This window comes from Strongylocentrotus purpuratus, unplaced genomic scaffold (genome assembly GCF_000002235.5).
Source record: "Strongylocentrotus purpuratus isolate Spur 01 unplaced genomic scaffold, Spur_5.0 spur5_scaffold_19, whole genome shotgun sequence".
Taxonomy (NCBI): Eukaryota; Metazoa; Echinodermata; class Echinoidea; order Camarodonta; family Strongylocentrotidae; genus Strongylocentrotus; species Strongylocentrotus purpuratus.
Genome location: NW_022145604.1, coordinates 10036999 through 10051658, shown reverse-complemented (window position 1 = coordinate 10051658; position 14660 = coordinate 10036999). Strand labels below are relative to the sequence as shown.

Genomic DNA, 14660 nt, shown 5'->3' with positions numbered 1-14660 from the left:
AGCTATTAAAACAAGCATGTAAGTAGCACTATGCAAAACAGGCGTGAAAAATACAGCAGTAAAGACAAGAATATATGGGGAAACAGAGAGAGAAAAACTGAGTAAACATGTATATGTGCAAGGATTATCATGCAATTAAAAGGGTGGAGACGTACACGTAGTGGTAGTTGGTCCTCAAGCTCCGCCCCCTTGCCACGTGGCTGGCGTTATGCCCAACTGCCAATCACCATATAACAGGCTGTGGCTGGCAGCACACTCTTTGATTTGCGCTTGGGATTTATATGAGGATTGAAGCTGCTATCGTCTTTTCTTAGTGAGGCTTCATTCATTCATTCATTCATTCTCTCTCGGTGGTTCATTCACGGCGCACTCCGTCGATCGGCTTCTCCAGCTCCAGAGCCTGCCTGGTAGTATAGCTAGCTAGGGAGCAGCTGTTACTCACAAAGGAGCTGCAGGCGGATGGCATATAGCAGCATCGCCCTGCTTTGTGCAGAGATTTCCATGGATAGCAAGGCAGCAAGGTACTGTATTCCAGCAACCTATGGAGGAAGCATTTTCCATTCTTTTTGACGACTGCTTTTTGAAGACTTTTGTGTCTCCTTTCTCTACCAATTGTGGATATATACATATTTTACAGGCTTCTTGGGCAGTCATTTCTGGGATGTATTTTCTACTTGATTCTACTTCATTTTCTACTTCATTTTTTTTAATCAAAGTGTTCAATTTTGTTCAGGAGAGTGAAATTTCATTAATTTGATTTTTTCATCTCTTTTGTTATTGGCATCCACTTTGATTCATTGTTAGATGTAATAGGAGGAGAATGGTTCTGGATCTTTTTGCAATTTTCCCAGTGAATCTGGTTGGTAAAGAGTAATGCTTTTCTTTTTTCATCTCTCTTGAATGGTATATGTGTTGCTGGTTATCTTGTCTTACTCTTTCTCTCTCTCTCTCTCTCTCTCTCTCTCTCTCTCTCTCATTCCTTCTCTCTCTCTCTCTCTTCCCTCTCTGTTCCATTTCTCTCTCGATCTAAATCTCATGATTAATTATGTGAATCGAGCATAATAGCATTCTGATTTCACAAGTCATAATTAATCAGCTGAAATTCCATGGTCTGTGTAAAAACTCCAAATCATTGCTAAAAATATACCAGCCAGAGTAGATTCGAAGATCTTATTTTGTAGCCACTACATTTTTTATTCAATGTTATTTTTTATGATATATTGCATATGATTGAATGAGAAGTTTTGACTTAGTGTGAAAGAGTCACAGGACAATATGTGTCTTATGTGAAATGGATCAAAGAAGAAAGCCATGTTATTAATTTGTTAGTGTATTGCAGCCTGCTTGGTTAAGAGGTTTCTCTTCTCATAGGTAGGCAAACCCATTTCATACTCACCAGATGAGAGGGTCGAGTCCGGACCCAATTGCTGATAGGAATGGGATAGCATCACTCCACTCCATACTCTGTTCAGACTTTTCAATCCTTTTTGTGAGGGGGTCGAATGCCTGTGACTCTGAACTGGGAGTCTGTATCTTTCTTATAAAGAAGTACTGGGTTCGGATGGACTCATCTCCAAATGCATTGATGCGTTGTATGTTTTACTTTCGAATGGTAGAAAATTAAATCATTATCTAATTCTGGCCAAAGCATATGTAGAGCAGGATCTCTATTACCTTTGAATATCAAAAGTAGCCTAATTTACCTCTGGATCATTTCGGTAGCACTAATGCTTCTCTGTGAATATGAACGTGGTGTGTTTATAGGCAACGCAGTGAATGAAACGAATACCATATATGGATGAATTAAGATGCCCAGCTTTTCTGTGTGTTTGGACTGGATTGTTTGTACGTTTGCCAAACTCTTATATCAGGAAACCACTTGTTTTCGCAAGATGAGTTGTAGTTGATTTAAGCGATTCTGAGGAGGAACTTGATTCCATGGCATTGATAGGGTCGCTGTTGATGTTTGCTTCAGGTCGAGGATTGCTTTATGCTTGCAAGTACCATTCGATGCCAATGATTGGTTCATATTGTTAATATTTGCTTTGATTTGAATATTGCGTTATACCTGTACTTGAATGTTGGGGAATTCATTGGATAATGGCTTTATACAGGGAAGCAACCTGTGTGAATCTCCACTGGAAATAATTTCTCTAGATCTCTCTTGATTATGGCATTTTTAGTGATACTTTAAAATGAGAATGTTACTGTTATCATCTAGTTTCTTAACCTGTCTTTTGAATTGCAGCAAAGGATTCCATTTATCTCAAATAACCCAAAGTTCATGTTCTACACTGTAATAGGGGGAAATATATCTGAACTGCAGTATTGATCAGAGTACCTTAGAGAAGGGTATTTTTTGAGAGAGAGAAGAGAGAGAGAGAGAGAGAGAGAGAGAGAGAGAGATGAAGGGGGGGGATATGAAAGTGTATCTGAATGTGATCTGATTATATGAATTTATATTGATGCTATAGCATATCAATACATTTTAGGATTATTTTTGTTGGTTCACTGTGTAGTATGTATTGATTGTCATAAAATATCTAAAAGTTATAACCTTCAGCGACCTAGTTGTTTTGTGCACTCTAACTATGCAAATTCAATGTTCCTTGTAGTCAGAGTAAGTGCATGTAGAAGAACCTCACACAGCAGTCGATGCTTTCAGGGTACTCTTGTACGATTGCAGAAATCATTTTTAATGCATCATTTAAACTAATAACTCTTGGCACCAAACTTGGCTCTCGATGTGAACGGCTTCGTGCATCTTCCTTGTCTGCCTATATACCGGAAAATGAACAGCTGCGTTTAGTTTTGGCTGTTTGCTCATTCATTGTTATCCCACATCGAGGTACTTCTGTATGTTAGCATTCAGCGATAAGACGGGACAAAGTACAGGGCGTTTAGAGACATGCAAACGTCGCAAGATATTCATAGACATGACTCACACATTAAACTTGGAAAATTATATGTGAATTATTAAGATCATAGGATGCGCGGGAAGACCGAAAGTTTGGGGTCCACGTGGTGGTGGTGTTGAAGCTTTGGAGGAGTACTATCAATTGGAGAAAGAATAATTACTGATATTGGAGAAATAATATTCGCTATCTGTATGATGGGAAGGATGGCTTGCAGGTTTGTATATTTCTTGAGGAATTTTCGTGGGAAATATCTGGATGACAATCATTGAATGATATGAAATTGAATGTGTATTGAATTTGGAGCCTTGTGCATTGGGTAGGACATATAGCACCAGTACAAACACATTTAATAGTAGTGGATCTATATGCTGTGTTAGTTGTTTTAATGTCTCCATATAAAGCAGAAACTGTATTGTCTGTTGTATTTAAATTGGAGCATATTTTGTGTGTTTGCTCTCTTTCAATTGTTTATATTTGAAAGCAGATTGTTGCTGTTTTTTCTGGAGAGTTCTATTACTTGGATTTAATGTGAGAGATCGAAACCATAAATTTCTTAGAATAGAAGTATACTCTCTCAACTAGATAATTATGGCTAGTACCTGAGAAATTCTATTCCTTTTATAGTCGAGCCCATTTGTGGTATATGGTTGTGGAAAGGAAGTATAGTCTCATGGTCAAGGTCTTTATGAACGAGAACCGAATATTTGGGGTTATACTATGCCTTCCTTCAACCCCGGATCTACCACTGAAACTATACACCAATTAAGAGCATATTTAGAGAAAAAATTAGAAACCCATTAACTTTGAGTCACTAGTACTCTTTTCACACTGGTTTTGCTTAACCCTGTACTTTGCTTAGCCCCGTACTATCCTTAACCCCGGATTATTTTGGGGGCTTTTCACACACGCTGTTTTTAGTCCCGTACTAGGGCCTATTCCGGAATAAGAAAATTCTAGCTGTTCTCACTGCAATTCGTTAACCCCGGATATCGTGAATGTTATGATTGGACATACTTCGCATCTGGCCAGCTTCGATACGCTCCATTGCGTAGTACCGGACTATTTTTCGATTCTGTTCTCATTCATTTGCTTAGCACCGCAATTGCGGGGTTAGCAGGAGTTAGCACCACAATTGCGGATTTAGCCCTGCTATTTTGCAGGGTTAGTTAACCCCATACTATAGGTGGGGTTAGCCAACTTTAGCCCACTTTGGTAAAAACCAGTCTGAACAGAAAGTGGAATAGGCTTAACCCCGTACTATAGGTGGGGCTAAGACCCCCCTTAACCCCACCTATAGTACAGGGTTAAGCAAAATATTGCCAGTGTGAAAACAGTATAGCTGTTATCAAGTTGAAAGATTGCAATTGCTGGTTGTGAATGAGTGGATAGCTAACGCTCACGGAAGTATTATTGGTCATTGCAAACGCAAGATCATATGCAGTAACAAACTTAAGGTAATCCGATTTGATAGCAGCGCTTTAGATATATGCTAGGATTTCAATTACTTCTCAAGTGCCTTAAAGAGCTAGACCGATCAAGAGAGCCAAGAATAGTATTAGAAATTATTATTGATGAGTATGCAAATACCTGAACGATATTCTTCATAACTGCATTGCTCGTTCCATTAGGAGATCAAGGAAGTACTTAATGTGTAGCATAGGTATGATAAGGACATGTGGATGGTTGATTATTTTAGTGTTTAACCTGTTTAAATTTGCTTGAGTCATATAATAATGTTTACCGGTATGGTTTTGAAACATTTATTATGAATGTTTGAATGCTTTGTATTGATAGGAGTGCAGTGGTGAATGTCACTTTCTGGTTACCATGAATTTTATATACTTCATACGTTTTGTTTTTCATGAACACTCAAGGTTATGAGGATATAAGCTGTAATTTCTGTGGTAGTGAATTGTTCATTGAACTTATTTGCTTTTTAAATGTATATGCAGATATATGTCTACCTGTGATTGAAACAAAATAATCCATGAAGTTGGGATCTAGTTCAACAGTGTTATCTTTCTTTTCAAGATAATTACAGTTGGGCAGCAAAACAGAAAATTGTCGATCTTTGTGCATGTAATCAAAACAATGGGGCCAAAATGATATCTTCATAAGTTCATATCCAATCTTTTAACTCCTTTTGCACCACCGAGTTTACATATATGAACAATTTATGAACCTCAAGATGATGAATTTTGAGTTTCATTCTTTGTATCATTAATAATTTTGAAAGAATAATTTCTTTCTTTTAAAAATTGGAAGGAAAAAAAAACCACTCCGAGTCCAAACACATCGTAAATAGTACAGTCCTTCAATGGGAATTTCTATCCATAGCACATCAAAGGGGCTAATGTCAATGTCAGTTCTATCTTTTCTTTGTCTGCTGCCCTCACCAGTCCAGTCATTGCCATCACATGTTTTTACTGTTAGGAGAAATTTGTCTACAAGTCCAGGATCCTATTTCTATGTGCATGAACTTACTGTTCATTTCGCTTTATAAAGTGACATGTATTATTCAATATAATTATCATGTCTTTCCTATCCTCTGTCTGTCTCCCTCTACAGCCGGTCAAGGTGGTGTCGGCTGGGGGTTCCGACAACGCAGCGCTGGTCATCCTCACTGTGGTGCTTGTGGCCTGCGTGGTGGGCATCCTGATCGCCATAGTAACGGTGTACTGCCTCAAGAAGCGGTCCAATGAGAAGGCTAAGGTGACAGAGTTGAAGCAGTCTGAAGGAGAGAACGGGAACGAGGCTTCTGCTGACTACCAAGTAAGTTGAAATTGTCCGCGTCAAATCAAATCATATCAAATCAAATCGAATCAAATAATATCATCATATATTTTCATCTTAAAACAACACATATCGAAATTAATGAGAAATAATGAAATGCTAGAACACTGTAATGGCAGCTAGTTTAAAGCCCGGGTAATAATTAGTGCACCTTGGAATAGAATTTCTAGATAAACGGCGCTATAGAAATGCCTATTATTATTATGGTTGTGAACAAAAGTGGTAGCATCATAAAATCTGCGTCAATCACTATTAAAAGCACCGTGTCTAAGCTGGTCCCGCATTTTTAATTTTTTTTTTTTTTAGCAGACTCGTACCCCTCTCCTGCTGTGCCCTAAGCGACATTTATAAGGGTTATTCTGGAGTGCCTTAACTTACCTGAGCATATACATACATGTATGTCATTAAACACTGGGCCCAAATTTTAGGGCACTTTGGGAGTACCCATCCAAGACTGACCTAAAATTAAATAGCTCATGAAGCATTTTAACTAAAGACTGGACAAAGTCAGTACCGGGAAGTAGTATATGATTTCTGATTTAGAGGTCACTGATTCTAGAGCAGTCTAAATGCTATGTGACATTTTATACTGGTGTTTGGGCACCTTTGGTCCCAACTTGCAACACCTCTGAGAACTTCAGAGCACCCTAATTTTTGTTTGAAAACATTATGAACTAGGATTTAGTGCACCTAACATTTAAAATCATCATTATTTCCTTTGTTTTTTACAATACTGCCCTCTTCCCATACAAAGAGTGTTACAATATGCGAGTTATCTACCATTACTAAGACCCTCAAACTCATTATGGTGGCAGCAATGGGATCTATGAAATCAACTTTGATTTTTGAAAGCACATCTTGATCCAGTTCACGACAGTTGGGAAGTACCATTACTAAGACATCCAAACTCATCAAAGAGTTCATGAATTACAAAATGTATTTCATGAAAATTTACTAACATTTAAAATCATCGTGATTTCCTTGTTTTTCACAATACTGCCCTTCTTCCCAACCCACCTCCAGGACCTATGCCGTCAGCGCATGGCGACCAAGTCGGACAAGCCTGAACCGCTGACTCGCGTGAGCAGCGTGGCAGCAAGTGAGGGCGCTCAACCCAGCCCGTCTAGCCGCAGCAGCACGTCGTCATGGAGCGAGGAACCGGTCCAGTCCAATATGGACATCTCTACGGGTCACGTGGTCCTGGTAAATGTCGCCCTCTCTTGTTAATTTTTAAAGAATTTGAATAAAGAGTGTTTTCTTTGTGTAAAGTATGTGGTTTTGATAATAGGAGTCTAATTATAAGCCTGTCCTCAAGTCTTTGCCAGAAATGTCATGAGTCAGGGTTATTTTACAATCAACATTTTCCTTGTAGACTTGTTTTCTGCTAAATAGGGAGTGATTATGACATCCTAGAACAGTCATGTGTTATGCCTTTTATCAAATATGAAGCCCCTGGAATACAAACATATGTATATATAACTAAATCAGTCTTGTACATGTAAGTGGTAGCTATTACATTAATGTGTAATATAAACACTATATACATTAGATGTTTATGTATATGATTTGCTCATGTATAACTATGCCTGTTTTTTTAATTCAATTTTTAATTTCTCCTCTCCACAGAGTTACATGGAGGACCACCTGAACAACAAAGATCGTATGAGTAAGGAGTGGGAGGCCCTCTGTAGTTACGAGGCTGACCCATGCACCCAGGATGCTGGCAAGGCACCCGAGAACGCAAACAAGAACAGGGTCAAGAATGCCATCCCTTGTAAGTAACCGCCTTCCCCTTCCCTTCTTTCCCCCTCCTACCCCTCCTGCTCCTCCTCTCCCTCTCTTCCCCCATCCTCTCCCCTCCCCATGCTGCCGTCCCTTGTAAGTAACCCCTTCCCCTCCCCTTCCTCCCCCTCCCCTCCTACCCCTCCTGCTCCTCTCCTCCCCCTCCTGCTCCTCTCCTCACCCTCTCCCCCCCCCCTCTACCCCCTTCCTCCCCTCTCCTACCCCTCCTGCTCCTCCTCTCCCCCTCTTCCCCCATCCTCTCCCCCTCCCCATGCTGCCGTCCCTTGTAAGTAACCCCTTCCCCTCCCCTTCCTTCCCCCTCCTACCCCTCCTGCTCCTCCTCTCTCCCTCTTCCCCCATCCTCTCCCCCTCCCCATGCTGCCGTCCCTTGTAAGTAACCCCTTCCCCTCCCCTTCCTCCCCTCCCCTCCTACCCCTCCTGCTCCTCCTCTCTCCCTCTTCCCCCATCCTCTCCCCCTCCCCATGCTGCCGTCCCTTGTAAGTAACCCCTTCCCCTCCCCTTCCTCCCCCTCCCCTCCTACCCCTCCTGCTCCTCTCCTCCCCCTCCTGCTCCTCTCCTCACCCTCTCCCCCCCCCCTCTACCCCCTTCCTCCCCTCTCCTACCCCTCCTGCTCCTCCTCTCCCCCTCTTCCCCCATCCTCTCCCCCTCCCCATGCTGCCGTCCCTTGTAAGTAACCCCTTCCCCTCCCCTTCCTTCCCCCTCCTACCCCTCCTGCTCCTCCTCTCTCCCTCTTCCCCCATCCTCTCCCCCTCCCCATGCTGCCGTCCCTTGTAAGTAACCCCTTCCCCTCCCCTTCCTCCCCTCCCCTCCTACCCCTCCTGCTCCTCTCCTCCCCCTCCTGCTCCTCTCCTCACCCTCTCCCCCCCCCCCCCTCTACCCCCTTCCTCCCCTCTCCTACCCCTCCTGCTCCTCCTCTCCCCCTCTTCCCCCATCCTCTCCCCCTCCCCATGCTGCCGTCCCTTGTAAGTAACCCCTTCCCCTCCCCTTCCTCCCCTCCCCTCCTACCCCTCCTGCTCCTCCTCTCTCCCTCTTCCCCCATCCTCTCCCCCTCCCCATGCTGCCGTCCCTTGTAAGTAACCCCTTCCCCTCCCCTTCCTCCCCCTCCCCTCCTACCCCTCCTGCTCCTCTCCTCCCCCTCCTGCTCCTCTCCTCACCCTCTCCCCCCCCCCTCTACCCCCTTCCTCCCCTCTCCTACCCCTCCTGCTCCTCCTCTCCCCCTCTTCCCCCATCCTCTCCCCCTCCCCATGCTGCCGTCCCTTGTAAGTAACCCCTTCCCCTCCCCTTCCTTCCCCCTCCTACCCCTCCTGCTCCTCCTCTCTCCCTCTTCCCCCATCCTCTCCCCCTCCCCATGCTGCCGTCCCTTGTAAGTAACCCCTTCCCCTCCCCTTCCTCCCCCTCCCCTCCTACCCCTCCTGCTCCTCTCCTCCCCCTCCTGCTCCTCTCCTCACCCTCTCCCCCCCCCTCTACCCCCTTCCTCCCCTCTCCTACCCCTCCTGCTCCTCCTCTCCCCCTCTTCCCCCATCCTCTCCCCCTCCCCATGCTGCCGTCCCTTGTAAGTAACCCCTTCCCCTCCCCTTCCTCCCCTCCCCTCCTACCCCTCCTGCTCCTCCTCTCTCCCTCTTCCCCCATCCTCTCCCCCTCCCCATGCTGCCGTCCCTTGTAAGTAACCCCTTCCCCTCCCCTTCCTCCCCTCCCCTCCTACCCCTCCTGCTCCTCTCCTCCCCCTCCTGCTCCTCTCCTCACCCTCTCCCCCCCCCCTCTACCCCCTTCCTCCCCTCTCCTACCCCTCCTGCTCCTCCTCTCCCCCTCTTCCCCCATCCTCTCCCCCTCCCCATGCTGCCGTCCCTTGTAAGTAACCCCTTCCCCTCCCCTTCCTCCCCTCCCCTCCTACCCCTCCTGCTCCTCCTCTCTCCCTCTTCCCCCATCCTCTCCCCCTCCCCATGCTGCCGTCCCTTGTAAGTAACCCCTTCCCCTCCCCTTCCTCCCCTCCCCTCCTACCCCTCCTGCTCCTTTCCTCACCCTCCTCACCCTCCTCTACCCTCCTCACCCTCTTTGCCCATCCTCTCCCCCTCCCCCTTCCCCTCCCCATCCTTTTTCTCCTATTGCCCCCCTCTTGCCCCACTCCCCTTCATTCCCACCTCTACCCCCCTCTCCCCTCCTCTCCCTATCCCTTCCCCCTATCCCTTCCCCCTATCCCTTCCCCCTATCCCTTCCCCCTTCCCTCCTCTTCCCCTCCACTTCTCCAATCCCCTCCTACCCCTCCTCATCCTCTTCCCACATCCTCTCTTCTCCCTGCCTATTTTCTGAACCCCAACTATTCATAATACTTACATTTTATATCACTGGATCGCAAAACCAAACTGTTATTAACAGAGAAATGCAATAGCGCCATCTGTGTATTGGTTTAGTGGTGAAGTGTGTTTGTGAAGAGGGAAGCTGCACTTCTTGTTAATTTGTTGTAGTTCTGATAACAGAAGAGTGCCATCTTGTGATACTTTCAAACATGCAGACAGAGATTACATAGTACCCCCCCCCCCCCTCATGTGCCAGTTGACCTGGAAAATAATGGGGAAATTACATGTATGACAAATATTACAGATATGTATCTGTTTTTCTTCACAAAACAGACATATTACGTCCAGCATATTAAAGATGATCTTGTCCAGGCCCATTATTCCTATAGTATGTTTCTATCTCCGGCTCTCTCTTACAATATTAATATGAAATAAATTAATATACTCTCTGGTCTGAGGTCATAATTTGTCCATTCTATTTAGTTCGATACATGTATTTCATTCATTTGTCATGACTGCTATCGACTCGAGCATTCATGCTTTTGATAGTTGGCCTCTGCATTTATCTTGATTCTGTGATTTACCTCCATACTTACAAGTTTTCAATTATATATATGAATTTTTTTCTTCTGTAGTTCAGTTGTCACATTTTATGTAAATAAATTACATTATATACAATAAATGTTATTTGAATATTTTGTATTTGATTTTTCAATAAATGCAGAAACATCCGCTAAAAATAAATATAACAAAAATTATAGGTGGAACAGGATGTACGTCTTCAAACATTTTTTTTTTTCCCTTTGGGGGTGGGGGGAGCAGTTGTCGAATACACTATCAATTAGTCAATTAATCAACAAATCAAAAACTAAGTCAGATATTTTATTCTGTAACTCTTTTTTGTTGTTCTCAGATGATCATACAAGGGTGAAGCTGACTGAGGAAACGAGCGCCAACAAGTCGGATTACATCAATTCCAGTGCTATTGTGAGTCTAAAAATCATAATAAAATGATAAAAGAATTATGAATAAAGCACAAAAACTGTAAATCAACCATATTGATTTTTTTTTTTTTTTACAAATAGCATTACAGCAAAACATTGTATTCAATGATATTTACATATACAAGAACAGTAGCTCTTGAGCTAGTCTAGCCTAACCCCTTACAGCTAAACAAATGCTTACTGATCAAAGAAGAAGAAATTAGGTTGTCGAAAATTTATGTAGCTTACAAGTTTTTGTACAGTAGAAACTGTTGCATTAACAAAAATGATACTTTCATCCTTAATGCTTTTATGAGACTAAATTGATAACTAAAAGATCTCATTATATTGTTTGAGGAATCTCATTGTTTTGTTTTACTTATATGTAGGGTCTGAGAAATCTTGTCATTTTGTTTTACTGATATGTAATGTCATGTATGCGATGCAAGTGACATCATCTCTCAAGTATAAGATAAATGAGAATACCGCAAATCTTGTTTCCATAATTAACTGTCCAGATAACCATGTTTACAATAAAGCTCACAGCAATATTATCAACTCTTGTTTTATCTTTATCCTGCATCAACTTTAACATTTGACCTTTAACCTTTGAACCAGATGGACATTGATCCTCGAGCTCCGGCTTACATCGCAACTCAGGCTCCGCTAGCCAACACTCTGGCTGACTTTTGGCAGGTATGTTCAATAGTCTTCATGGAACAGTGAAACCTGTCTATAAAGACCAACCAAGGGAGACAAGAAAAGTGGTGTTTATAGGCAGGTGGTCTTTAAATACAGGTTCAATTAGTACATGTTTCAATGAGAAACCATTTGTAAGGGAAACAAAAAATGTGGTCTTTGAAGACAGGGGTCTTTCTATACAGGTGGTCGCTAAAGCAGGTTCGACTGTATATTAGAAACCAAGATCTGGTTTGGTTTGGTAGTTTGTTTTATCTGACTGCTAAGAAAGCATGTGTATGCTTGTAAGTATGCAACAAAGGGACTGAAGGCTTTACATCCTCTCCAAGGGACTTGATAATGAAGATTAATGCCTTCCAAAGGGCACTAGTACATTGGTTTGGTGTAAAGCTCAGGACCTCAGAGACATGAGACCACGTACATGTACAGTGTATTTCTTTATGAATCACATCAGATTTAATACCTTTCTATTCCTAAACTACCAACCAATAGATTTATTCTGAGAAGAAAAAAAATTATATTCTGTAAAAAGCCATTATACCCTTATGATTACATTTCTATATAACAGAGGATTTAACCGGCTATAGGGATACAATCATACAATCTACAAAAAAGCATGAATATTCTACTTATTGCCTTTATAATTCATTCCATGTGTATTTGTAATTAGCATGTTGTTTTTAAAAAAGGGAACATATGTGTCTCCGTTTAATTGCAATTTAATTCTTAATTCTACTGGTATTTATAAAATGAGATGCATCACAGATGGTCATTACCTTGCCAAACAGAATGATGCATTGCATTTCAACAACATACAGTATTATTTGATTAATTACGGAAAGTACAAAGGAATATTGCATGATTAATAGCAATGTTGTTTATACCTGCATCTTATACATGTAGCTTTTACAATTATCAGTGATTCATATGCGTGCCAAATTCAATTGGGTTATACTCCATAGAGCATATATGGTAGTTTATAAAATATGCAATTAATAGTGCAGGAGCTTTAATTTTACACTTGGGTATATTCTTGAAATAATTATAAGTCAGTCCTTCAAAAAGTGATTGATTTCCTACAACTTGATTTGAAATTTATTCATTTTTGTTCATGAAGGTTGTTCTGACTCGTTGAGTACGAAGCTCAATATGACCCAGGCTTGAAACTATAGAGAACATATTTGATCAATTATCACATTTAATCCAACAGGGTAAAACTGGGGAAAAGTTCATTACATTTGTCATTAGATCTACATGCATCATGCCTATAAATACTCCTATTTATGTTATAAAATCATTTATATGTATCTACATGTACCGCAAAAAGTACACACACACATTATTTGGAGTACTACATGGAAATTCAAAAAGACTTGATTTGAATAATATTTGTCAGAATTTTAATATTTTTGGTCTGGCGTATTCCCAATAATATCATATCACATGCCCCTTATTAATTTCAATCCGTTCAATATACATGTAGCTACCGTTTACACGAGCCTGTGCACATGGAGTGGAGAAAACGTGAAGCCTTGACTATTTCCTTTAATATATCTCCCCATTAAACCAACATGGATCAAAGCAGCTGATTAAAGGAACGTCTGACGTTTGGGCTTATACTGGGCACGCATACACCCACCCGTAGACTATGTGGATAAGAATCGTTGACGTCGGTTTCGCAAACGGATTATGATAGCTCTTATGTGGCTGATAACTGTAGCAAATTTTATGAGACATGGATATGATTTTAGCAAGTTTATCCAGAAAGTCCTGATAAATTTTCCCAAATTACACTCTAATATATCAAATGGATTATGGAAATTCATAGAATACGGGTGTATGAGAGACATTTTTGTTCTAGTACATGTATATACAAATAACTGTATTATCTTTTTTTTTTAATCGAGTCTGGGGGATTTAATGAGCACGTACCAGATGTAAAGATATAACTGTTCAAACCTAGCCCTTGTTATATCTTAATGAGATGTATATCTCATTCCTATTATTAGAGAGGTTTATATCATTTTTATATAAGATATATATCAAAGATGATGTCATTCTGAGCTATTTTCTTGAAAAATAGAAGTAATTTATACATTTGGCTTTAGGGAATTAATTTCTAACTTTTAGCAAATGAAATAAGAGTAGGGTAGCGAAATGTAGTGGCATAACAAGAATTGACTGGAAGGCCAACCGCACAATTTTTGAAAATCATTGTTTGATCACTCATGGTAGAATCATAGGGCTAGGATATGGAGCTGGTAAATGCATGTACAGTGAAACCTGTATATAAAGACCACTCAATGGAGACAAGAAAAGTGGTCTTTATGTACAGGTTGCTTCAGTAAATGTTCCAATGAGGCACCATTTTCAAGGGAAACAAAAATTGTGGTCTTTATAGACAGATGGTCTTTCTATACAGGTGGTCCCTGGAGCAGGTTTGACTATACCATCTCAATAAAGCTAAATGATAGCTAAACTTATCCTGGGAATTGGGCGTAAAGTTATACAAAGTTTATTTGCCTCTGCCACCGTGAAGATGAATGATGAAAATTGCATGTATGTGCACATTGTTACTACTGCTTTTAATATATCCATAATGCCCTCAATGTCTGTTGTTACATGCACATGTACCATGTATATGTATGTTATGTAAACCAATACACATCTGCAAGCAATATTTTGCCATTTTCACATTTAATTAATCTGGGCAGAGGCCTGTAGCATATTCTATATTGGGAGTCCGTATGGCAAAATGTTCTCAATCAGATACAAGTGGAACTGTAGCTTCTGGCCAACTTTATGAAGATATCCACTTTTGTTTCATGGAGAGAAAAATGACAAAGAAAAATGCTTGAAATCAGGTTTCTTGGACTAGTCCTTGAGATGTTGAAGTGTTTATTTATAGAGCGAGTTTGCCATGAGCGTTTTGTCTGATTTCTAGGTTTATTTTCTTAAGATCATTATTTTGTATTCCATAACGGCTTACACACTCCATATTTGTTCACCGACAAAACAAAGTTATCAACAAGTACATATTGGATTGCTTTGTCAAAACAGACTCTTCTGTTTGTATTGTGAAAACTAATACTTCAGCGTCTATAAATAATTGTTCTGTATTTAGTTGATTTAGCTTTGTAAACCAAGAACAACCCCAGAATAATTAAATA

At 41.2% G+C, this 14660-nt stretch overlaps 1 protein-coding gene across 1 annotated transcript in view; it reads left to right on the top strand.

Moving 5' to 3' along the window:
- The first annotated feature begins 5450 nt into the window (after window positions 1–5450).
- The window catches only part of LOC584952 (receptor-type tyrosine-protein phosphatase N2), a 43003-nt gene continuing 33793 nt past the window's right edge, over window positions 5451–14660 (top strand). Inside the window, exons 1-5 of the mRNA XM_030990909.1 lie at window positions 5451–5690; window positions 6711–6914; window positions 7338–7485; window positions 10722–10795; window positions 11410–11487. Of these exons, the coding sequence (XP_030846769.1) occupies window positions 5451–5690; window positions 6711–6914; window positions 7338–7485; window positions 10722–10795; window positions 11410–11487 (744 nt within the window). The remainder of the gene's footprint in view (window positions 5691–6710; window positions 6915–7337; window positions 7486–10721; window positions 10796–11409; window positions 11488–14660) is intronic.